The 25,878-nt window shown below is 36.5% G+C and overlaps 1 protein-coding gene across 2 annotated transcripts in view; it reads left to right on the top strand.

The window, feature by feature from the left end:
• The window catches only part of LOC136258985 (early endosome antigen 1-like), a 70,747-nt gene that overhangs the window by 11,103 nt on the left and 33,766 nt on the right, over nucleotides 1-25,878 (top strand). For both annotated transcript variants that reach the window (XM_066052382.1, XM_066052393.1), the window contains exons 5-19: nucleotides 2,922-2,999; nucleotides 3,617-3,676; nucleotides 4,030-4,113; nucleotides 4,330-4,410; nucleotides 5,667-5,711; nucleotides 8,149-8,250; nucleotides 8,730-8,837; nucleotides 14,726-14,860; nucleotides 18,009-18,104; nucleotides 18,565-18,651; nucleotides 20,795-20,935; nucleotides 22,261-22,404; nucleotides 23,147-23,215; nucleotides 23,981-24,034; nucleotides 24,355-24,489. In XM_066052382.1, the coding sequence (XP_065908454.1) occupies nucleotides 2,922-2,999; nucleotides 3,617-3,676; nucleotides 4,030-4,113; nucleotides 4,330-4,410; nucleotides 5,667-5,711; nucleotides 8,149-8,250; nucleotides 8,730-8,837; nucleotides 14,726-14,860; nucleotides 18,009-18,104; nucleotides 18,565-18,651; nucleotides 20,795-20,935; nucleotides 22,261-22,404; nucleotides 23,147-23,215; nucleotides 23,981-24,034; nucleotides 24,355-24,489 (1,419 nt within the window). The remainder of the gene's footprint in view (nucleotides 1-2,921; nucleotides 3,000-3,616; nucleotides 3,677-4,029; nucleotides 4,114-4,329; nucleotides 4,411-5,666; nucleotides 5,712-8,148; nucleotides 8,251-8,729; nucleotides 8,838-14,725; nucleotides 14,861-18,008; nucleotides 18,105-18,564; nucleotides 18,652-20,794; nucleotides 20,936-22,260; nucleotides 22,405-23,146; nucleotides 23,216-23,980; nucleotides 24,035-24,354; nucleotides 24,490-25,878) is intronic.

The raw sequence follows: 25,878 nt of genomic DNA, 5'->3' as shown, positions 1-25,878 counted from the left end.
TAGTTTAGTGTCTTTATATTTTGTTCAAGTATCTTTAAGGAACATCTCAATGCAAAAAAAATTACAGTAGTTCCTTAATATGGTTTCATTGTATAAGGAAGATGATGAGTAGAATTTTGGAAGATAAAAGGAAAGGAAAGATGCAGAGGGCAGACATTTGTTGGAACCCCAAAAGGCACATCCCAAATGTGAGTTAGGTGTTGTATTGTTGTGTAAAATGGTGACTGCGATGCATTTGTTTAATTAACCTCTATCCTTGCGAATGTGGTCAGGCAGGCAGTGGGGCAGGTAGGCCAAAATTGAGTGGTAGTGTGTGTACATGTATCATTGCTGTTACTTGAAAAAGTTGTACACTGTAAATTGATTATTAGTCTGATAGTCTGATATAGGTATTACAGACAGTAGGTACGGCTACCATTACTAAGTAATTGGTTGTTAACACTAGAGAGTACTTTAATACTAATACTCCATGACCGTTTCAGCCCTACCTCACTAAGCATATACGTAGACCTCTGAACAACATTTTATCAAACTGTACTGCCTCAAACAGTACGATAGTACTGTTGCTGTGGTAGGGATTTCCCAAAATGTAGGGTGCTCACCAAAATGCTTTATTAAGTGTATAGTTTTCATGGTGTTGGTGTACAGCTAATAAATAATGTACAGTGGAACCTGTGTTACGGTCTCCTGGATTAAGTGGTCACCTTTGCATAACGGCCACGGTCACAAGGTCCCAAATATTTTCCCACACAAATGTATGTATTGTGGTCTGCATTAAGCGGTCACCTGTCTAACGCGTATAACGGCCAACCAAGAATTTGCCTATGAATGACTGTATACATAACTTCATCCTTCGTATAGCGGTCACTTCCTTTTATGGTGGCTTGTTAAGCCAATAGTCTGTGACCACGGCGCCGTTTCAATTAATGCACAATTATCACGCTTCCTGCCTTTCAATGAATGCTATATAAACTATCAGACTTCATTACTTAAACGTATTCAATAGCTATAACTAACATTCATAACAAGCTCACCTTGCCCTTTCTGTATAAAGACTAGTAAAATTATACTCTATTGTGGTTGGCGCAAGCCTCTTAATAATAATTACTCATTTATAATGGTCATAGCCACTAAAATGCTGCAGACCGCCTTATGCAGGTTTTCTCTAAAACAGCCACCTGTACATAAAGGCCAGATATATCTGGTCCCAAGGTGACCATTATAGACAGGTTCCACTGTATCACGTAATCTTAATGAGCACCCAAGTATCAGTCAAAAGTTTTACATGTATAATTTTGTAGTACCATAGACTCTGTCTGTTAGGCACACACATTTAGAAGTTTGCTGCAATCAAGGAAACAACAATCCTGATAAGTCAGTTGCAGCTGTCACTTGAAATATTGTTATTGCAGGCAGTATGTAGTATCTGCTAGATAGGTGCCTGGCAAGGAATTGAGTGTATGTGTGGGATTACTAATAGTGTTCTGTTACCATTCTATGTAGCATAAACTTGCAGCTGTGATTTCAAATATGTGACCGGACTTGCGAAAAGGGGTCTTCCACACACATCCAATTTACCAATTTTGACAATTAATAACTTAGGACTGGGAAAAGATATTGACTTGAAATTTGGTCAGTAGTGAGTAGTGACATTGCTTTATGGATGGAGAAATTGTCAGGTTTATATGTTAACCAAACATTAAGTTATGGTCTCCCAAGTTCAGAGAATTGGATGTGTGTGGAAGACCCCTTTTCGCAAATCCGGTCACATATGTGCACTTAACAAACAGGTGTCTAGTGTAACTACAGTATGCCACATGCACTTAGCAGGCAATGTGTGCCTAATAACTAGAGTCTACATATTTCAACACTACTGTAACAAATACTATCATGTGATATTACATATTATACTGTAGTGGTAAATCCTTGTGCCATTAGATTATAGTCACATATGGGAATTTTCTACATTCATACAGTATCTATCATCATGTCTCACGTTCCACCGTTTCACTTCTTTTTAGTGCATCGAATTATACACTAAACATGGATCCATGGATGTTTGAATTTATAATTTTCCGAGTTTATTAGTACTTTGTGCATAGTACTATGTATACATACACCTCTGTACATATGCCTTGTACAAATCATAGATACTAGAATACATAATGGATTGGAAACGCAATACATTTTACGGTTACGGGCTTGGTACGGTCACGTGATTTATGGCAACGTTACCAAGTGTACAAACTGCAGTTGTTCTTAACACTGAGACTACTATTACAAGTCTTATACTGTCAAGTGTTAAATTATTGCTAAAGGATTCAGCTATTTGTTGGTTTGTGACTGAAGGTTAGTCGTTTCGTACAACCAAAGGTGTGAAGGAAAGAACGCGAAATTTGTGTTCAAAAACTACTATGGGGGTTTTAGTGTATAGGGGGTATTACATACGAAGTTCTAGAAGTGCTGAACAATTTCGCCGCATTGTAATGAGTGCACATATTTATTTTTAGCACTGTACAGCAGTTACGTTCCGTAAATGAAGCGAAGAATGGCTACATGACGGTAGTGGCTGTGGGGGTTTTCCTGGCTTTGTGAAAATGAGTCTAGCGATACATGCTATACTAAAGAAAAGTTCATACCTTCGAGAGTGTAAAAAAAATATGAATGAAGTGGACAAGATGCTTGTTTTCAAGAAAACTGTGGGAGAACTTGACAAAAATGTATTGTGCGTAATGAAAATGCTGCTGTGCCCTGTAAATGTCATCACGTGACCGTACCAAGTCCGTAACCTTAAAATGTTTTGCGTTTCCAATTCATTATGTATTCTAGTATCTATGTACAAATGTACAAGTTCATGAGTGTTTGTTGATTTTATTGCCAAAGATCCTGTGTGCCTACATCCTGTACATACTGTACTTTAGGCTGGGGAAGCTCAATGAAAAATATTTAGAAATGGAGAAGAAGAGAAGTGTCACAAAATCTCATATGTCAAGGATAAGGTACTGTAATGCGTACGTGTATTCAGGGGAAGCTGTTTTAAGGAAATGTTTGTGCTGTGCACAGTAGTAGCGACATGGTTTACTGTATGGTACATTTGAAATGTGGTATCTGTATCTACTGTAGAAGTATGGTATGATTATACAGTAGCATTTTGATGCAGACTTCAAAAGATCTAAATAACATTTATACACTTAGTTTCAAGGGAGTGTAAGCTGCTTGCTAGTCTTACATGGAGCCACATACACTTGTTAAAATACTCTTTGGTAGCTACTCATTTCTGCAGATGATCCTTTCTATAGTGTAATAACCTGTGTATGTATAATGTGTGCTGTAATCAAGGGCTAAATAGTGGAACTTGAGACTTGTGGACGTTTAAATCTAGCTCTTGACTACACCTTGATCAGATCCAGAGGGTCAGTAGGTCAACTACATGTAGATCAGTAGTACTACAATACTGCTGTCAACCTATATGCTCAGGAAAGTACGGTATACCGGGTAGTACAATATCCCTCATCCACAGATCTAGACTCATAAGAGCATGTATACATATTTATCTTATAACTTACCTGTACTACGTAATACACCTGTAGTTATATTATTATGCTATTTGGTTTAGTGGTACTAGTGGTCATCACTTGAACAGAACAAGAGCATCAGGACAAAGCAGCAGAACAAGGTGTGTAGTGTGTATATCATATCGTGTAACAAATTCAAACGTTGAACTGGTAAAGTTCAAACCACCGAGGCCTACAGAGTTTAGTTATTCAAAGGCAATTTGTTGAGGTACCTGATCAAAACCAAACCTGCCACTATAGGTTTTGAAGTTTACAATACTTGAAACTCAGAGCTCAAGTTATTGTACCATTACAGCTGTTTGAAAAAAAAACTAGGTATAGGATGTTTTGATGTTGCCACAATATAATACAGTTTGTGTACTGTTACTACTGTATGTACAAAAACTATACGTAGTTTAAAGAACTTCATGGACGTATTCTGCTTCTGCTGTGATTGTGAATTTGTTGTACTTAGGGTGAGTTCAAGCAGTTCCCAGTTGAGATCTTATCAAGAGGAAGTTGAGAAATTGAAGGAACAAGAAAGAACACAAGAAAAAGAGTATAGATGAATGTCATGTACAGTAGTAGTGGGGTCTGTATTCTACAGAATCCTATTTATGTACAGGAGTACAAGTGTGTACTGTAGTTATTACATAGTTGCTACTGTACAGTACAGTACATACATGTAACACAAATGTACAGTGTAAATACCAATTTTGTGTATGCAAATGTTTGGTTTGCAAGTTGTACAGTGTGCTATTACCTTTTTTTTTAGTCTTATAGTACTTCATGCTTCCTACTATGGACTTGTGCTAGACTTGCAAAAGAGACACAAAGATTATAAGATCAAACAAAGGTAACTGTACTATTTGTGTAATGAAATGTAAAGTATATATGTATGTATTATGTTTGCCTAAGCTCCCATGCAGGTACTGTATGTATACCAAATTACAGTATAGTTAACCCTACTACAAGTACATGTAGGATGTCACTGCTGTGAACTGGGGCTGACTAGATATCCTGAGAGGGTTTTGCTGATTCTATCCTACTCTTCACTTTTAAAACTAATTGAGTACCTACAGCTGGGCATTCACCTGGATTCCTGAAATTCTTTCCAAAATAGTGTGTGTACATGTATATGAATATGTTTGTATATTTTTTTCTACTATATGTTTGTCCAGTGTCCACACCCCACTTGTGCAGCAAAGAAGATTTATATTAAAAGTAGTATAAGCCCTGAGTTACTGTACATGCAGGTAAGCTTTTCTCTGACACATATACAATTTCACAAATGGAACAGCAGCTGTAAAAACTGTTAGAAAAATGTCCTTCTTTAATTAATACCCCCCTGGAAAAATCTTAGAATATACTTCCAGCTTACTGTAATGTTAGTTTTAGCCCTGTATTGCCTGAATCTCTCACCTTTGTTACAAATTTCTTTGATAGAATTGATCCCCATTTGTCGTCTGAAGATCTGAGTGTTGCCAGCAGCCTCAGCACTTTTTGTCATGACAATTTTACACAATTGTAGAAATGCATCCATAACTTTGCAGCAGGGGATATTAAAGAAAGAACTAGCCACCATTGTTGGGCATGACATGGTGAATCTGTTAAACTTTATTTCAAGTCCGTGCACTAAAAGTATGCAGCATATACGTATGAACATTAATGTTTCAAAGAACAGTTATGCGCATCAACACTCTCGATATTGATGACCTTTACTGCCTTCCCCTTCGTCCAATCACTAAAACTTATATATCATTCAAAAGCTTATTCATCAAGAATTCCATTAAATGTTACCTCATCTCTGTACATTGAAGTAAATGCGAATATTACTGAGGTTTGTACACAACTGTTTATTTAGAGCCACTATAGTGGCGTTTGGGATTAAAGGGTTAAGACAAAAAAAATTATATGGTACATTTATTATTAACTAGAAAGTGCTCATACATTCCTGCTGTACCTCATTATATACAGCGCATGTGCTAGTGTATGTAGTAGTGTATATTTTTGTACATGTTTAATGCTAAATGTATGATACACTGTACCATACCATGTAAAGTATGTACACTGTAGCAATGATTATATTGTTACTGTAGTTTATCTTTACAGTGGACAGGAGTCATCAGAAGATAACCTTGAAAGAATGAGACGAGAGTAAGTAATGAACAAGACATTTGTATATTCACTTGTGTTCATAATCAAATGGTACGATAGTACTGTTTAAATTGCTCCAAAAATTTTGCGCGCCGTCCAAACTTCTGCCTTTGAAAATCATTCTGGAGACATCTTACATAACATAAATCACCTTTACAGAATAGTACTAATATATAATACTGTACATAGCAAAACACTTACAGGTGGCTGGATATTATTTTTTTAATTATCAAAACTCAAATTTTAGTCTCACTGCCTCACTTCCTGACCACAGTCGCAAGGCTAGATGAAACAGTGCACGGCCACAATTTTATGCCATAATAGCAAACTCACCAGTGGAATGTGCCTTTTGGGGTTCTGACAAGTGTAGACCCTATGGGCCTTGTCTTTTATCTTCAATCGATCAGGCTGCTTGTCTTTTTCATGCAATGAAACCGTATCGAGGCTTCAGTTTTCCATATCAACACTTTCTTTCAGCAGCATATTTAGACACCACAGAATTATTTCAGAGCTGGATTTTAGAAGCACTTTAGTTCAGGCGCTACTATAAGAGACATACTAGCTAGACATTTGCAACTTTGCAATTGGGATCCTAGGTTTATGATCACATCCATGAAATAAAGATCTAGGTGGACTAATAGTGATAGAGAGAGAGTATGGAGACCACACCTCTTAACAATGTAGTGATTTACTTAACAAAATGACTTCACCCCTTATTGGTCTAGCTACGTAGCAGCAGACCCCTTGGCTTACTTGAGATACTCTAAAACATCAGTCACTCTAATACAAGTCATGTATAATATTCTAATAGAACAGTATGATGAATGATGGTATTACAGCATAGCTCTATGGGAAAGTCCTACTTTGGCATATTGGCTATAATTTGCTCAATGCCAAAAGTAGGGACTTTCCCACTGATCATTCGTCTCTTGTTTCACTACTTTTTATTGCCTACTTCATTTTTAAATTAGCAGATTGGATCGATGTACTGTATTTGAGGAAAAGTAGAAAGTACAGCAATACTATACAACACACCTATGCATTGTACTATTTGCCTACAATCCTACAGTTTACTAGTATTTCAAAAAATTGTCTTAGAGTAGTGCTTGGTAGTTTTTTAAACTGGCTAGCTGTGGGTGCGCACCTGGTTTACTGAGTGTGTGCGTGTGCGTATGCGTGTACCTATGCGTGTGCGTGTACCTATCTATCTACCTATCTATCTACCTATCTATCTACCTATGTTTGTCTGCACACATTCACATGAGCAAAATTGCTAAATGGTAAAAGTAGCTTTTATGTAAGAAGTAAAAGTGAAATGAAGTCTGTATTAAACTTCCGCACAGGTAAATTTTGCTCTGAGGTGGTTTCTTTTTGGCAGTCTGAATATGGGTGTGGTGACTCTCCTCAGACTTCCTTCCCTTGAGGTTTTACAGGCGTTTAACAACTGTATAGGCCTCATAGACTACCAGGAATAGCCTATCCCTTTGAGTTGGAAAGGGGGTGTATCCTCTATGTATGCGAAAGAAAATGAAGAGCAGCTTTGAGAGAGAATTTGTGGGAAAAAGCACAATAGTCAAACTATAAAACAGTTTAGAAGATACAGTACTTCTGTGCATAATGTGTTGCTAAAAGTGGTTTTTTAAACAAGTGCGTCCTTAGCAGTGCATAGCAATGCAATTGAAGAACTATGAAAATTTCATGAATTACAAAATCCGAGAATTACAATAAATTATGTATTATTGCACAACTATAACCTATTGGTTAAAATAGTATTGCATAGTTGGTTAATTCCAGATGAGTTAGCTAGCTGCATGGTGCCTGGTTTTTAGAAGTAGCACAATGTCAACTTGTTTCCTTTTTGCCTTTGTGTGCCATGTGAAACCACTTCAGCATCAAAGACAAATCATAGACTGTACATGTACAGGGGTGTACCTAGACACTTTTTTCTAGTACATGTAGCTACAGTACGTAGTTACTGTTCACAATAAATTTAAGCCAAATTAGTTTCATACACTAACAAGAACTTGAACAGAAATTTAGTGTAATACAGGTTCTGTATCTGTATGTTCCACAGTATAATGTGCCAACTTAACTCCACAGAAATATGAGTGTTGTAATATTTGATATCAAGATATTCAAAAGGCAATATATACAGTATGTAACTATGTGTCATAGATGAGAAATTGTTATCTCAGCTCTACATGCAGCAGTTGGGTAGATAAACACACACATGTATTTTATGGAAAACACTTCAGGTAACCAGGAAGTTCCCTTCTATGGCTGAGACAAAGGTTTGAAGCTTTCAAAACCTTCAGAAGTTGTACCCCTCCATGCAATTTCTATTCCACTTAGTAATTGTACTAGGGCTAACAAAGGGCAAGTACTTACAATAGTGTACATACATTGGTGTATGCATTTGGATATGTACATCCTGTAGGGTCAAATATCACCAACAGTATGAGACCGCAAGAGCATCTTTGCAGACTAATGAAAAGGAATTGAAACATAAGGAGGACGAAATAGTTTTGTTGGAACAAAGGTGACTATTATGGTAGCTACATTTTCTGTATGTACATACATACTGTATACGAAGTCTAGCTATAGATCAATAATGATGAATTTGAAAGTTAAAACAAACAGTTGTTCTGTAGTTTAAATAAATCTAAATTAGTGCTGAAACAATTATTCAAATATTCGACTATTTGTTCGGCATTATTTGATTCATTAAAACATTATTTGAATATTTGTTAGTACTGTAAGCTGGATGAAGCCAACCTAAAAGCTTGAGATTGTGAACAAAGTGGGACATTCACACCATTATGGAAGAGATAGAAATAACTGCATGCTTTACCTTACTAAGTTTTCGATGCTTATTTAGGCTTAAAGAATTAGTAATTTTGCATTTTGTTCACAACTGTTAATTTAATTTTGTCATTTTACCAATATGTCCTATGTTGATATTTGCTTGAAAGTGATCTTTTGCTGTACAGTATCTTCATTGTATTGTATCTATTTTAGAAATCAAGAACTGCAAAATAAGATTGATAAACTTAAGGAACAATTGGTACAAACAGATGTGCAACACAGAACTAAAACTAGTGTGGCTGATCAGGACAAGTACACCCTGTATGTACTCCCATAATAACGTATTATGCTACACATACATAGATAAATTGTTCTTCATGAAAATTTCACTTACTTTCTGACTTGTGGATTTGTTTCTTAGTCAAATTGTGTGTCTGTATGCAGGAGATTGCCATGCCTTTTTCAGTATCTAAGAATATCCTAAAGAATTGATGACAAAACCTCTAATCCTAGCAGAATTTATGCTAGAAAATTCCTAAATGAATACACATCTCTGTCATCTTTCAGCTGACAGTAAGCTTGCTACATGTACGTATATATACTGTATCAAGGACAGTTCTAGAGAAAATGCTGACTGGTTTCCAACTTAAGGGTAGGGGTAGGGTACATAAAGTGGTACTGGAATTAGAACCTTCTGTATATAGTTTATTTAGGTAAATATGAGTGAAAATCACCCTAAAATGTAGAATCTGCTCATTCTAAACCTATATAGAGAGATTTAATACCTTATCGAGCAGTTATAGAAATCACAAAATTAAGGACATTAATTGTTTTTAGAGGTGCTTAATGCATTTTAATAGTGCAAATACACATTTTGGATCATTTTGTGGTGGAGAGAGGAATTTGATCACTTAATAAACTATCGAAGTAGTTACATTTGTTATTTTAGGCTTAAAGTTCGTTGAGCGTTTTAATTATTTTTTCGATCTCAAAAAGCTGATCGTTTCCGGAAACCGGTGAAACCCCCTTAGAACCGCATCTGTACTGTATTACTGATGATGTTGAGACTAATGTTGTGCTGTACATACTTTACATATTGTCATGTATGTACGTATACACATACACTATACCATGACAGCAAGTGCACATCTTGTATACTGTACTAAATTATGAATTTAAAAATGAAGTAAGGATCCAAGCGATAGAAAGTAGCAAAACAGGAGATGAACAATGGTAGCTATTACAGTACAGCTCAGTGGGAAATTCCTACTTTGGCATTGAACACAAAATAATTGTTATATCATGCCAAAGTAGGGATTTCCCACTGAGCTATGCTTTTGTTAGTTTTTTTGTTAAAGCATACAGCTAGCTATAAATGTGTGACTGTTCTATTAGGGTGACTGCTGTATTAGAGTATCTCGAGTCAGCCTGCAAAAGATGTGTGCTTGTCCAAAAAGGGTGTGTTCATCGTGGTTTCAATCGATTATTAGACTAGGGTATCTCGAATCAGCCTACCAACTTGAAGGTGTGTGGTCAAAATACAGCTAGCATAAAAGGGCGTGGTCTTGATCGACAGATCGATATATGTAGAATAAAGAATGGGTGTGATCTTGTGACCTATCGTGGAGTACTGGTACCTCCGTACAGTAGCGTACTCTAAGCACCTTAAATAATTTTGTGACGTCTATTATGCTGCTTAAAGAAAGTGTTGATAGGAAAAAAACGCCTCAATATGGTTTCGTTGGATGAAGAAGACAAGCAGCCTGATTGAAGATAAAAGAAAAGACAAGGCACACAGGGCGTACACTCGTCGGAACCCCAAAAGGCACATCCCACCGGTGAGTTTGTTGTTGTAGTATAAAATGGTGACCGTGCGCTGCTTCGTTTGGGCTCTAGGCTTGCGACTGTGGTCAGTGAGTGAGGCAGTGAGGCAGTGATACTAAAATTGGAGTTTTTGACGATTTTTAAAAATTTTATATCCAGCCACCTGTAAGTGTTTTGTTGTATTTAATGCTGTTTTGTGTATTATATGGACTAGTACTATCCGTAAAGGTGGTTTTCGCCGCATACAATGCCTGTAGGATGATTTTTAAAGGTGGAATTTTGGGTGGCATGTGAAACTTTCACCACGATCCCTACTTAAACGGTACGACTGTACCATTTGATATATGAATAACGTTGCACGAGTATCATCCCATTGTATAAAATTGTAGGTTTGTCTTTCACATACGTATTACTGTAGGTGAACATGCCCAAGTGGTGTATGTTTATTAATACTTATGTAAGGAAATTTAAAGTTAGAAATTTTATATTTGAATAGGTATCATAGAAATCCTTGATTATCTGAATAGACTATTTTATTAGATTACTTCATTAATTGATCCGCAAAAACCCCACATGTTACAAATTTCACTTTATTACATTCCCTTTATCTTGATAGCCAAATGAATGGTCAACCGAAGTTTTAGTCTTAGAAGCCTAGAGCTTTAGAAGCTAGAGGTAGGGGGAGGGAGGTGTGCAATGCTACAATACTGTACTTATTACAGAAAGACTAATTTGTACAGTGATATTACTGAAGATAAACTACAGGAGCTTAATTAAACAGTCGTAACTTGTGAATGTATCTTATGCAGAGATCTAATGTATTCTATCATGTTCCCCATAAACAGGTGAATCCATTGCTGGGCGATTTATGCCTTACAGGTGCTTCCTATGACCAAGGCATATACAGTAGGCAAAAAGTGTGAAAAAAGATGAGAGTGAAATGCATGTTCAATGAGATGCAAGTATCTTACATCTCCTTGGGAGCACTGACACAAAATAAAAAGTTTCAAACTCATCTTGTTTTGAGATATGTGATGATACCAACGGTTTTGGTTAGCACCTTCCTTAAATCAACTACAGAAATATTTGAATGCAGTAAGTACATGCGTACTGTACATATATTACCCATTGTATTTATGCACTTTAGTGTAAATTAGACTTGTGCAAACATGCATGTACTTGTGGAACTCAGGCAGATACAGTAGCAAATGTACGGGATATGTTCTATTACAGTGGTTGATTGAAAGAATCTAAACAAATTTATTAGCAGTTTCTGAACACTTTTGTCATTGAACTGGCACAAAGGTGTTGTGCACTGTTCACATGTCATGTAACCCAAGAAGCCAGTGCACCATGCTAGTGTGTTATTACGAAGATTATCAATCATTTTCACATCATGCTACCTTAAATTGTGCAGTGCAAGTAGTCTGCATGTATTACAGTGTAGTTGTAACACAGGCATGAGGGCTTTGCCTGATATGTATGCCTGACAGCTCAAGGGCTGCAGGCCTGAGGGCATACAGTACATATGTATCAGGCGAAAGCTCGAATGCCAGCTATCCGTATCAGGCTGATAGCCTGCATAGGGCGATCAATCACCTAAACCAATACAAATGCAACCACTGGATAGATTAAATATGCATGCCTAAAAGTTTCAATTATAGGTCAGCGGCTAGTATGTTTTGGTTATGATGAACGAACAAATCCTAGAGATATCAAGTTATAGCTCTACTGTTACACATTATCCCTGTTCTTACATTAGTCCAATGTTTTCAGCCTGTAGGATGGTAAGGATAACAAAATGTTTTCCGTCTAAGTGGCTCTCATAGCCAAATCCAAGTCATTCACGTGAGTATTAATCGATCCCCACAATCAATTTCGGCCTTACCATCTATATAATCACTGCCCAGATGTAACTCAGGGTACACTTCATATGCTAGGCCACATACAAAATGTACCCAGGGCAGCTCCTTTGATCTGAGGTATGAAAGTATTACATACATACAGGTATTATAAAATCTGAGCAACATCATCCCATATGCTATATTTCACAGATGACAGAACTTGAAGCTCATCTTTGTGTATTATTCTTCACAAAACAGTTGCTGTTAAATTTCAAATATAATCCAATCACCTTGAAATTTATAGAATGCAAAAACGAGTATTAATTTTACAACCCTCTGTATTGGGGAAATTAAATACAGTATCTGCTCAATAAGAACAAATAATTAATGCATAGGGTGCCAACAGTAAGCTTCCATGCCTGCTTATGGCTAACTTTGGGGCTTGCAAGAACAAAAGAAGTGATAAGTATGAAAGGTATTGGAAAGTGCAGTAGTACTATCAATAGAAAAAACATCTGGTCAAAACTCTCAGGCCATCTACCAATAAACCACCAATTCATATCAAGCCAGGCCGTTCACAAGGCCAGAAACTGCCATTCAAGCTCTCCACACCACCCAGAAAAGACGACTGTTCAAACCAGTCTTGAATAGTTTGAGTACAGTAGTACTGAGAGTCAAAGCAGTGTAGATATCTATTGGTGGTATTAGTTTGATTTTGCCTGATGTGCTGTTTGGATCGGTTTTGTAAATCTGGTCACATATATGTAATGACATAACATCATCTTCATTGCATCTACTTGGCTACATGTACATGTATTTCTGGCTTGCAAACTTTGATTTCACCCAAAATAACCAAGCTGGGAAAAAGGTACATGTATATGTGACTTTCTAAACTGTATATGTACTGAGCTCCCATGGACTACTCCATTAGAATACCGTAGAATTGGGCTGTTAAGTGCATGTGTCTATTAAGTGCATGTTATTTGTTAAGAGCAAACACTTTTCTTGTGATTAACCATGGCTGATAAGCACACATGGTCATATGTAAGGCTCAAGACACGACAAAGCTACACACAGGAAGAAACACTGGAAAATAAATGTCTCCTTGAACGCTTACGAGGCCTCCATTTGCTGTGTATACATGCAGCCAATCAGCCTTCTGGATTGCAATATTCTTGTTCATTATGAAGGATTTCACCCAGAAATAGACTCTGCTTATACACTGGCGTGGTGTTTGGCATGAACTACTTGCTCTTCCTTATGTGCTATGGTCCCTACTCTAGTAGAAACTTCCAAATCTTTTGTTACTACGTAGTACATTAACGCTGTTACCTCTCCATGTTAAAACATACTATTTACATGTATTTACCTACTGTACTTACAACAAATTTACAAACAACAATAGGACTTCAATTACTGAATTTTTGACTAACTAGAAATGACTGTTTCATTAGAGTATTATCAAATGCTGTGCGTATATATATATTGTACAGTACCGTAGAATCGAGTTGTCAAGTGTATGAGCTTATAATTTTTGGATAAAACTCTGGTAAAAAATCATACTATCTGTTAGACGCATATACCTAATAAACAATTAAGTATGGTGTGTTGACATGAAACCACTACGTTGTAATACAGGAGTTCAGTAGGGATATACCACTTCTTCTTGTTTTACTGTGATTTAATATTGTGCACTACTCCAGCTTGTTTCAGTACTTTTTATCGATGTGCCATGATCCCAACTCTAGTTGAAATTTCCAAAATTTTGTGCACTTGTTTGTTAACTTTTTTGTAAAGTAAAATTATTATGACTGGTGAACCCACGCATACTGCATCAAAGAAAGAAATGGTGCTGCATGCCCCAGTTGTCAATTACCATCTGAGTATACATTACACTTCGTTGCCAGCTATGTTCAACTCATTACACAGCATTACAAATCAAGAACTGTTCGAAAAACACCTCTGCAACCAAAGTAGCTACTGTGAAAAATATGGACAATTTCTGTTACGAAGGGAAACCATCACGTGCTACTGCCAAATCGACACCTTTCGCTGTCAGCAAAGATGAATGGGACACAAAAGAGGACACTGGTGAGTCCATGAAGAATACATTATACATACTGCAGTATGCTAAAAGGCACATGTCTGGCTGAAGCAATGTCGAACAGTGAAAAATCAAGTCTGTAGTCTAGCCGTTATTGAGTTACGCTTGTCTGAAGACATCAGTCAGTCAGTTACTCAGTCAGTCAGTAGAAAATTCTGCTCAATATTAAAAAAAAAAAATTCTGTAGCAACTTATTGAAAACGTCTCAGGTCGATCTGATGGCTTGTTTGGGCTTTTACCTAACCATTACTGCCTCATCGTCATCAGGGAAAAGTGAGGCTGATTGTGGGTGATATTTTTCATGGGCCATGCCCAAACCTTTGTGGTCTCTACTATCATACTGTATGGTAGTTAAATTGGATGCTCTAACAATATTTTGTGTATGTGTACCTATAAATTTTCACTAACATGTATACATACTGTACCTATCACTTTAGGATGGAGGCACAATCTCAGCTTCAGAATGTATCTAGAGAGAGAGATGAGTTGCTGGCAAAAACAAGAACACTTCAAGAAGACAATGAAGCCTTACTTTTATCTATAAAGCATAAAGATGAGCAATACCAAAATAGGCAAGTGTAAAGCTGTATAGTATGTGTGTATTTATTAAGGATTCTGTACACTGAACACAAGAGCTGTTTTGTTGGTTGGCCCTAGGAGTGAGGTACTGTTCCACAACTTGTACTGTACGTATATACTATGTACATTGTAAATATCTTCACAAAATTTTTGGTTTTGTACATGATCTATTCACTAATTGTCATAGTGTAAATGATTGCTAGTGCATGAGGTAGTTATGTTGTACATATTTGAGATGAGATTATCTAAAGCTACTGGCAAATATCATATACTATGATAGTAGTGTATAGTAGGGACCACAAAGGAGTAGGCATGGCTCACGAAATAAAATCACCCAAAAAAACAGCCTTAGTTTTCCCTGATGACAACGAGGCAGTATTGGTTAGGTAAAACTAAGCCCAAACAAGGTTTCAGATTGACCCAAAAACAAGTTGCTACAGAATTTAAAAAAATATTTATTTAATGGAATTTTCTACTGACTGACTGAGTAAGTAACTGACTGATTGACTGATGCCTTCAGACAAGCGTAACTCGATAATGGCTAAGGCTACGGGCTTGATTTTTTTACTGTTTGATGTCGCTTCGGCCTGAGAGGTGTTTTTTGGCATACCGCAATATGTTCAATGCATTCTTCATGGACTTACCAGTGTCCCCCTTTGTGTCCCATTCATCTTTGCTGACAGCAAGAAGTGTCGATTTGGTGGTAGCACATGATGGCTTCCCTTCGTAATGGAAATCATCCGTATTTTTGGTGGTTACTTTGATTGCAGAGGTGCTTTTCGAACAGGTCTTGATTCATACTGCTGTGTAATGGGTTGAACATACTGTAGCTGACAACGAAGATACTTCACTTTCAGATGATATAGCTGGGGCATGCGACGCCATTTCAGATGTGGTATGTGTGGGTTCACCAGTCATAATGATTATTTACAAAAAAAAAGTTAACAAACAAGTACACAGAAAAAATTGGAATTTTCAACTAGAGTAGGGACCATAGCACATCGATAAAAAGTACTGAAATAAGTTGGAGTAGTGCACGATATTAAATCACAGTAAAACAGTAAGGAGTGTTACAGGTGTATATCCCTACTGTGCATTTCTGTTATCCTGAGCACAGTAGGGATATAACACTTCTTATTGTTGTACTGTGATTTAATATCGTGCACTACTCCAGCTTGTTTTGGTACTTTTTATTGATGTGCTATGGTCCCTACTCTAGTTGAAAATTTCAAATTTTTCTGTGTACTTGTTCAGTTAATATCTCAACTTATACAGGGCCGTATGTGAAGTAATATGTATGTTCATTTACTTTGTTGCATACATAGTTTTTAAATACTGCAAACAAGTAAACAGTCATCCTACCTTGTTTTAAGATCCATGTCATTTAATGTACTGTTTGATCCACACCTTGCTTCCAATATATAATACTGAGTGTGTTTTTTTTCAAATTGTTTACTTACTGTATGTTTTTACTTTGGAAAATGTGTGTTGCTGATTAATGTTTTATGTACAGTGTGTAATCTGTTAAGTACAATATCACACAGTACGATAGTACTGTATATTAGGGACATCGAAGGTGTGGGGGCGATCTGTGATATAATACATGTATAACCCAAAAACCTGCCACGATTTTTCCTCACAACGACATGACAGTATTGGTTGGTAAAACCAAGCCCAAAAGTGTCTTCAGATTGACCCAAAACATCTGTGTCAAGTTGCTACAGAATTTAGAAAAAACAAATATTCAACAGAATTTTCTACTGCCTGCCTGCCTGCCTGCCTGCCTGCCTGCCTGCCTGCCTGCCTGCCTGCCTGCCTGCCTGCCTGCCTGCCTGCCTGCCTGCCTGCCTGCCTGCCTGCCTGCCTGCCTGCCTGCCTGCCTGCCTGCCTGCCTGCCTGCCTGCCTGCCTGCCTGCCTGCCTGCCTGCCTGCCTGCCTGCCTGCCTGCCTGCCTGCCTGCCTGCCTGCCTGCCTGACGCCTTCAGTCAAGCGTAGCGGAAACGTGGCTACAGCTACAGCCCTAATTTTTTCACAGAAATGTTTCTAGTTCGCTTATGAAAAAATCTTTGGTATATTGATATGCATACAATGCTTGCGCTATTGTCTTACCTTTTATCCTTCTTTACCATGGCCATCAGTCAAGGTTCTACCGCTGAGTGTTAATAGACTACAGTACGGCTTCCATACCAGTGTATATTGCATCAAACTATTCGAATACATGTGGTCGCTGGTTGCACCAAAAACACACGCATACATGACTCGCTGTTGATATTGATCAGAGAGAGCAACTCATGGCAAAACTAGTGTAAGTCAATAAATATAGTTTATTTAGTAACAATGTAAATTGAGTCGGGTCATCCAGGTCCTGCTTTACAGATTATTTGGGTCTGACCCCACGTGCTAAATTAAATGTGGACATATTACTACACGTCATAGCGTAGCTTTGCTTCTTTCGTGAGCCACGCCTACTTACATGTACATAAATTACAGTCTGTAGACATATGGTAGCCACGTCCATTCATCAGTGTGTAGGTATGCACGAATCCACGTCCATTGTTGTCTGCAGGCTTATGTAGAGCCACGCCCACTGATCAATTGTTATTGTATGAGTCATAATCTAGTATAATAGTGCTGTGAGTAACTCAGCAGATATTTAGTGGTCATGAGCTTGCAAAAAAACTTCACAAACAAGTATAAGAAAAATTTGGAATTTTAAATTAGATTAGGGACAGTGTATAATGCTGCAATAAAAAGTACTGAAACAAGCTGGATCGGAGTAGTACGTAATGTCCAAATACTGTAAAACAATAAGAAGTGAATATCCCTACTGTGCTATACTCAATGCACAGTAGGGATATTCACTTCTTATTGTTTTACAGTATTTGGACATTACGTACTACTCCGATCCAGCTTGTTTCAGTACTTTTTATTGCAGCATTATACATTGTCCCTAATCTAATTTAAAAATTCCAATTTTTCTTGTCCTTGTATGTATGTTATGTACAATGTACATACATACATACATACAGTAGCTTTTAGTTCTGTGCTACAAAATGAAATAGGTTTTTTTTTTTGTGTATGAGTACTGTATATCATGTAAATTGTCATTAGACATTATTTCATTCATTTTACATTTTACAGAATAGCAGGATTAAAAGCTCAGACTATTAAGGATAAAAACCAGTATGAATCTCAAGTATCTTTATTAAAGAATAATACAGATAAACTAAAGCAAAGGTTGTTATATTAACAGTGTGTAGTACACTATGTATGGTTACTTGCTATACATGTATACAGTAGGACAAGTTCTTTAAAGCCATTTTGTATTCTTTGTCTTGGTCATTTGCACTGTCAGGCCACGGCACACTGTGTAGCATTTTGACATCTACAGTGCTGCCAATATTGCTGCATATCTTAGTCAAATCACTTCAACACCACTGAAGTACAGTACATGTTTTAGTAAATAAAACAGTATGCATGCATTTCTATGTACTTGTACCGTATGTTGCCTGTTTAGAGTATACCTGTAGTTTTATTGAGTTTATTTCTGAACCACACTACAGGACAGTGGTTACATGTAATACGTGTATAGAGTATGTGTAGAATACGTGTATACATCTGCATACATACAGTGGTAGATGCACACTGACTGTTATATAGACTGTTGTTACATTTTTATTATTTTCTTTTTTCACAGAGTAACAGAAGTAGAAGGTCAGACTAAGAACTACTATGACTCACAAATATCTACCTTAGACAACAATACAAAGAAACTAAAACGAAGGTATAATCATACATCAGTGTACAATATAAGGGAAAATTATTGCTCGGACAGAATGGCCAATCAAAAGTAAATTTGATTGGCCATTTCTGAAATTGCATGGCCATAAGATAGAGGTGTACTAGCCTAGTGTGCAAAGTACACCCTGCAGTGCGAAGCACAAACCTTCTAGGGGGGTCTGAGGGCATGCCCCCCCCCAGGAAATTTTTGAAAAAGGATCACTCTGAGATTGAATCTGAGATCACTCTCAGCTACTTATCACTGAACTTTATGCACATGCATTTTACAGAGAATTAATTGTTTATTAGTAATACATGTACAAAATTTGCGTTGCTGCATACATATTTTACAAAAAAAAACTATGAATCAATGTATTGTACAGCCAGTTTGTAGACTTAGCTAGGCTAAATGCTTTGTTACAAGTGGTGTTGAGTCAGCACAGATTGAATTATCAACTAGCAATTGCTAAAGTTTCTCTTGTGAATAGCAATAGATCAAAACTTACTCTCGAACTTTCTGTGTGCAGAACACTTTTATCACGTGACTTTTCCACTTTCTCCAGCCACTGCATCTCTACAGATTATAACCACGAAATGGCCATCTTATACTTAATACCTCCACTTCGCAAACATTACTTTCTTCTCTTGGAAGGCGCCACTCGTGTAGTCAGTGTAGTGATCGCTTCTTCACAACATCAACAGTAACCCACAATCGATAATTTGGATAAATACGAGGTGCAGTGCTCTAGCTTACGCATGCGCATCGAGTCGATGCTTCGACGGGATCGAGACTTCACGTAGTGATTAAATAGCTTCGGTAAGGAAAGTTAACGATACGACAATAATAATAACTATAATAATACATGTTATAAAGACTAATAATAAAGAATTACAGTTGTAAAAAAATTTGATCGGCACAAATGGCCGACCAACGGCTACATTGATCGGTCAACAGCATCGCTTGGTCGGAAAATGGCCGAGGGCCGACTGTTATATTGTACTCTGTACATGTACAGTACTACTACCATACTGTACATGAAGGTTTAGGTATTCATTTCCGAAAATCTCAAAAACTTGCCTCACTCTTCTTTCACAACAGTCACTACCTGGTCTGGATTTTTTTCTGCATTTGACAGAGCTTTAGTATCATGTTTCTGACTCCCTGCTACACAGGCTTTAGGAGCGGTTTTTTTTGAGTCCCTAGTGAGATAATAATAATAAACAGCTTGGCTAGACATAATCAAGCCAAATATATTTAACTGAATTTTCTACTATCTGACTGCCTGACTGTCTGATGCCTTCAGCCAAGTATAACTCAACAATGGTTGTGGTTTAAGGCTTGTCATGATTTCTTCACTGCTTTGGTCCAAGACTTGTCTTTTCATCAACTGCAGCAGCTATATGTATAATGCATGCATGTACATACAGGTATGTATCATTTGTTCTCCTTTTCTCTCTACCACTGTGCAGAGATGCTTCTTGTACTGTTCTTCATTTGTAATGATGGAACATAGCTGAAACAGAAAGGGAAATGGCTACTTTGCATTTCATAGTCCTTTTGTTATGGTTCACCAATAGTGATGCTGTAAAGCCTTTTAAGTCCACTGACTAATGTTGTTGTTGCTTTATGAAGCCATCTAAGTAAAGCCACAGTGTTTGTTGGAAGTCATTCAAATTATGTTTTTACAAGGATGTATACAAACAAGTACTCCATAAGGAAACATTAGCAGGACGTTAATCTCTACTTCAGTCATGGCTATATATGGCTATACTATTGACTAGTGATGTTAACTAGTATAGTTTAAATGTAGGCGACCTACACTGTTTGTACATACATACATACGTATGTACATGCAATACACTATAGTATACAGTAACAGTAGTATGTAATGCAATATGCCAGTTACTAGAATTTGAATTCATTTGTTTGCACAAGTGTGGATGCTACTGTACATTTGCTTTAGTCAGTACATACATATAGTACAGTATGTATAAGTATATGTGTATGTACAATTCTGTACACTGTATTTATGCACATACCCTGTAGCTGTCTGTATACACTATTTGAAATGTGCTGCATTTGTGTAGTCATTAATATACAGTACGGATAGATTATTTAATATGGTGTACATGTACTGTATTAACAGAATAACAGAATTGGAAACTAGTAAAGAGGGTGAATTGCAGAGAATGATGGCTGAATTAAGATTACAACTTAATCACCAGAAAAAGCGTTATGAAGATGAAATATCTACTCTGAATGCCGATTATCAGAAACTAAAGCAAAAGTAAAGTATTGGCTGCTGTATTAGAGTATGTATATTTTCTGATAGCTCCAATGTATTTTAGCCTTCTATTTGTATACATGTTACTTGGGCATAGTGGACAGCATTAGTACAGTAACTGCTGGAGTACTCTTTAAAACAGTCATACGAAGCATGACGTACATGTTAATATGCAGAAGTACATGTATAAATAATCGCTCACTTATGAAATTGTTAGTGTGCATAATCCAGTAGACCAGTAAGGAATGTTACCAAAAATAAAAAAAATCGATTATAATTGCAAAATGTAAGACATGATGGTTAGACACAACGCCACTATCAACACTATCACACACAAAAACTAGGTTTAGTATGTTGGTGAAGCAGTACTACACTTGTCAATGGTTACAAGGCCATAAATCATTTAAAAAATTCAAAGTGCCTGTAATTTATTTTCCCTATACTTACTGTACATATCGATTTTTCTGTTGTTGCTACTTTGTAGGTCTGTAACTCCCAAAGTTATTGGCATATGAAGTTGAAACTTTGCCAGTGGGTAGATTATAAATATTTAATAAACAGGAATTCGAAAAATGTGCAATTATGTCCTGTTTTCGCAGATCCGGTCACATTATCTTCATGAGTGGCCACAGCGCTATTCAACAAGGATCAATTAATAGAGTAGTTCCTGTAAATCTGTATCACTAATTGCTAACAGCTCATCAAAAGTGATGTCAAGATACATTGTAGTTAATGGAAAACAGGTCTTCGCAGTTAACTTTTAAGTACTGTACCCCAGTAAGGCCATACAAGGAGTCAAAAGATACACTGCATGCTTTTGCCTTATTGAAAGGGGCATGTCCTTTCTTATGCATATGAAATTAAGAACAGACTCAAGGCTTTGTTGACAGAATTTTCGTGAGAAAACTCTATAGACAAATCATTAAAAAAGTAGACCTGAACATTGTTTGTGGTTTAAAGTGCTTTGTTTGAGATACATTCTTTACGTAGGCATAAAAAGTGGTAATTATTGAATTACAAAATGTATTACAAATAAAGGCAATAACATGCTGTGTGCATTTAGTAATACAAAATCATGGATAACACCACATTTTAAAGGATAGGATACCTGCTTTTTAGAAGTAGCACAATAACAACTTGTTTATAAAACATCAAGCTGAAAGTTGAAATCAATTATGGGAGTTTTAAGGTGTGCAGTGTCATGCCTCATACTCTATGTTACTTTTAAACTGATCTACAGTACTTACGATTCTAAGTACGTTCAGTACATGTATGTAAAAGCTGTATATACTCTTACATATTAAGTGTTTATGCATACTGTGTTTTAGACATGATGAGTTACAAGCACAGAATAAGAAAGTTTCAAATGAAAGGAAATCACCTTACTCAGAATCTAAAAAATTGCACAAGGGCAAGAAAAGTACACAACCAACTGTAACACAGAAAGATGTAGAACCTAAAAATCAGAAAAGGTATTCTATATTATGGAGTAATAACTGTATATTGCAAAGAAAAATTTGCTATTTGTACTGTACATCTACTGTACGTATGTCAAACTGTTTCATACAGTAAATAGAGGTACAGATCTGTACAATGTACATAATATTCCTATAGTGTATAACACTCAGTTTGTTTGGCTAGTTTACTGTATATATGGAACACTGTCCGGAGACTTTTTAGGGGTCCCAGGGCAGAATATGAGGTTGGGGCATAGGTGAAGTAACTGACTAGGGCCCCTAACAGACTGTAGCCCATTGTTGTGCTGAGCCATGTATGCATATACATATGTTTGATTTCATACTGTATAGTGAGGGACACTTGTATACAATCCAGACATTTAGTCATAGTATTAATTTGAAATCATACATCCATTATTGCGTGAAAAATCAGGACAGTTTTTTTCAATCAAGGCACTATATATTACTGTAGGTATACAGGTTTCATTCAAATTTTTGAGGATGGGGAATTTTTGCATATTCTGGTTCTTTTGTTTACTCATAATACTTACAAAATGCCAAGTCTAAAGTTTGTAGGAGAAATTTTCATGGTTTGGTGCCAATTTGCAAAAATTGCAAAAAAAATAAAATAATAATAATAAATAAAAAATTCTCCCTCGAAGAAACCTCGCAATACGGTGCATAGTTACAAGACTGTAATAACTGTAAAATTTTGTAGCTTACAATATGCATACTGTGTTGTCTCTTGTTTCTTCAGACATGGTTCACAAGCTGATCAGCTCATCAATACTGGTAGATATGAAGAGTTGAACAATATCAATAAAAAGTACGTTTGTAGCATGTATCATGTATCCAAATGAAAGTGTATTTGCACTCATCTAACATGTACCTACAGTGCATCCTCCTGAACCTTGATTATTTGAACACCTCAATTATCCACATGCCTAAAGTGACTGTTCAATTAGGGTATTTAATCAAGTATATGTTCTATCATTAAGCCTGCATAGTGTACGGAAAACAGGATCTTTATGCATGCCTATAACAGATCACTGTAATTCTGAGCCATACTCTCTATAGCTATGCTTTTTGCTTGGCTAACAACTTACATGCAAACCCTTTACATGTACTTACCTTTATAAAATGATTCCTAACTCAATGGTGGTTGTTCCTATAAATGTGTGATAAGCTCTGTTCGATCACCATCAATTTCCAATCAGGCCATACATGATTCACACAATTAAACCCACAATTGAAATTAAACAAGTGGCAAAAATTTAGAATCATGGAAATGAAAGTAACTGTTGTTCATTACTTCATAACAAGTAAGCATTTGTAATTCCAGTGTTCTAGCCAATGAAGTTAAATTACCCCAACCTTAGTATGTCTGTCTGTACAGGATATTGTGTAAACCTCAGAGTTTTAGGGTTAAACAATTGACTTCATCTATCCAAAATTTATCTAATGGTTTTATATACCTTCTGTGAACAATGGTGTTTAAATAACTGAGGAGTTTGCTGAGGATCTACTTGACACTATACACTTGTCTGTGTTATCTTATGTATATATTTACTTGTTTCCTTACATGTTGTAGCTACTGTCAAGAAATTGAAGAACTCAGACAGGAATTAAAGCAAAAGGATGAAAGGTAAGACAATGGTAGCAAAATTCTTCTTGCACTGATAACTGTCAATGTTGTATGGAATACAGTTTTCGAACACTAAAACTCTTGTCTTGAAGTCTGTTACATTAAGCAATTACTGTAATTCGCATCCTTCTTTGTGAGTTCTGTATGTACAGTACTAAATCACTAAAGCTGTTTATGTTCTCTGATGCCTGTTGCAGTGATTATGTATGCTGACAATACGTAGTTGCATGACCCCTTAACTGTTTTGTACATGTGCACATGCACTGTATTCATTGTATTTGTTCACATGTGCCATTGTAGAATGTTGTATTATACTGTAGGTGTACAGAACTACAAATTTTGTGTACAAAGTTTTCTGAAGAGAAAGCCAAACTTGATCACAGTCAGGATGCTGTATTGCAAAAGGATAAAGAGTTAAAGTCGTGTCAAGATCAATTACAGCAATGTCACATCAAGTATGTGTTTCCGGCTATGTAAGATTGTGTGATGATGCATAACTCTCAACCTGAAACCTTTGCTAGGAGTTAGATCAACATGCACACAAAGCTATATATATCTACTATTATGCATCTCATGCATGGAGAGAACAAACCACAACATACACAAAACACGCCCTTGGTCAGACAATTGCTGTGCGATTGTGCACCTATGTTTGATATTTATATATACAGTGGTCCCTCGATTATCTGGCCATTGATTAACCGAACTTTCGGTTATCCAAACTGTAGCGATGACTGCTCTATTAGAGTATTTTATAATAAGGTGTGCATTCTATTAGAGTAATTGAACAAGGCTCTATATAAATGAATGGGCTTTGATTATCCAAACTTTTTGATTATCTGAACACACCCAGGGCCCAACGAGTTCAGATAATCGAGGGACCACTGTACTGCTGTTTACACAGCTTAATCTACTTTAAATTATTATGCCACAGACTGGAATTATACTTGTGCAAACTGATATGCATTAAATTCTGGTACTGCATTTGAGGACACTGTTCTAAAATGATCGTGCGATGCCAAAGATACACTGGAAGATGAAATTTGGAGAACTAGCGGCTACATGTAGCTGATCACTTGAAAGATGCCATGTCATATTAAAAATATAACTCAAATAACAGCTGTAGGTGATAGGCAGTTTAAAAACTCTGCTTCTTTTTATCTGACATCTCACTGGTCAGCACTTGGCAACTCCAGCCATGTCTTAATCCAGCCATTGCTTAATCCAGTGCTCTAATCCAGAGCCATTTGAATACCCAGTATCATGTGAGAAGGGTTATATGTGATACAAACTGTGTACAAATACTGTACATATTTATCAATATCTTTATTGAGTATTTGTTGAAAGTTTAAGGTTCATTGCTTGTAGGGGTGAGATTCAATACCTTGGGCATAAAATTATGTCTCAAATTGTGAGAATTTAAAATTATGTCTCAAATTGTGAGAATTATGCTGGAGGCATGACAGTTGAGATATATGATGTGGCTTTCAATATATAGGGTAGTCAAGAGAACAATTACTGTACTTATATTTATTTATTATAGTGGTCATACCGATTGTATTTGCATGCTATTAATACCATTCATATTTGTGCACCAGTCAGTTCCTCTAGAATTATGTTACTGTGTATGTGTATCTGTTCCACACACACACACCATACACTGTGCGTACATGCTCTACTGTTAGGTTGTGCCATTGGTGAGTATACGTACTTGATTGTATATACCCAGGCCTATAATAATAATAATACTGTAAATATCCTTATGTTTTATTTGTAAAACCTGTGCATTCAGGTCACGTTTGGGCTGAAAATCTTGACTTTGCTATACAGGTGGGTTTATTTCT

Source organism: Dysidea avara, chromosome 1 (genome assembly GCF_963678975.1).
Source record: "Dysidea avara chromosome 1, odDysAvar1.4, whole genome shotgun sequence".
Classification (NCBI taxonomy): Eukaryota; Metazoa; Porifera; class Demospongiae; order Dictyoceratida; family Dysideidae; genus Dysidea; species Dysidea avara.
This window is presented reverse-complemented; position numbering and strand designations above follow the sequence as displayed.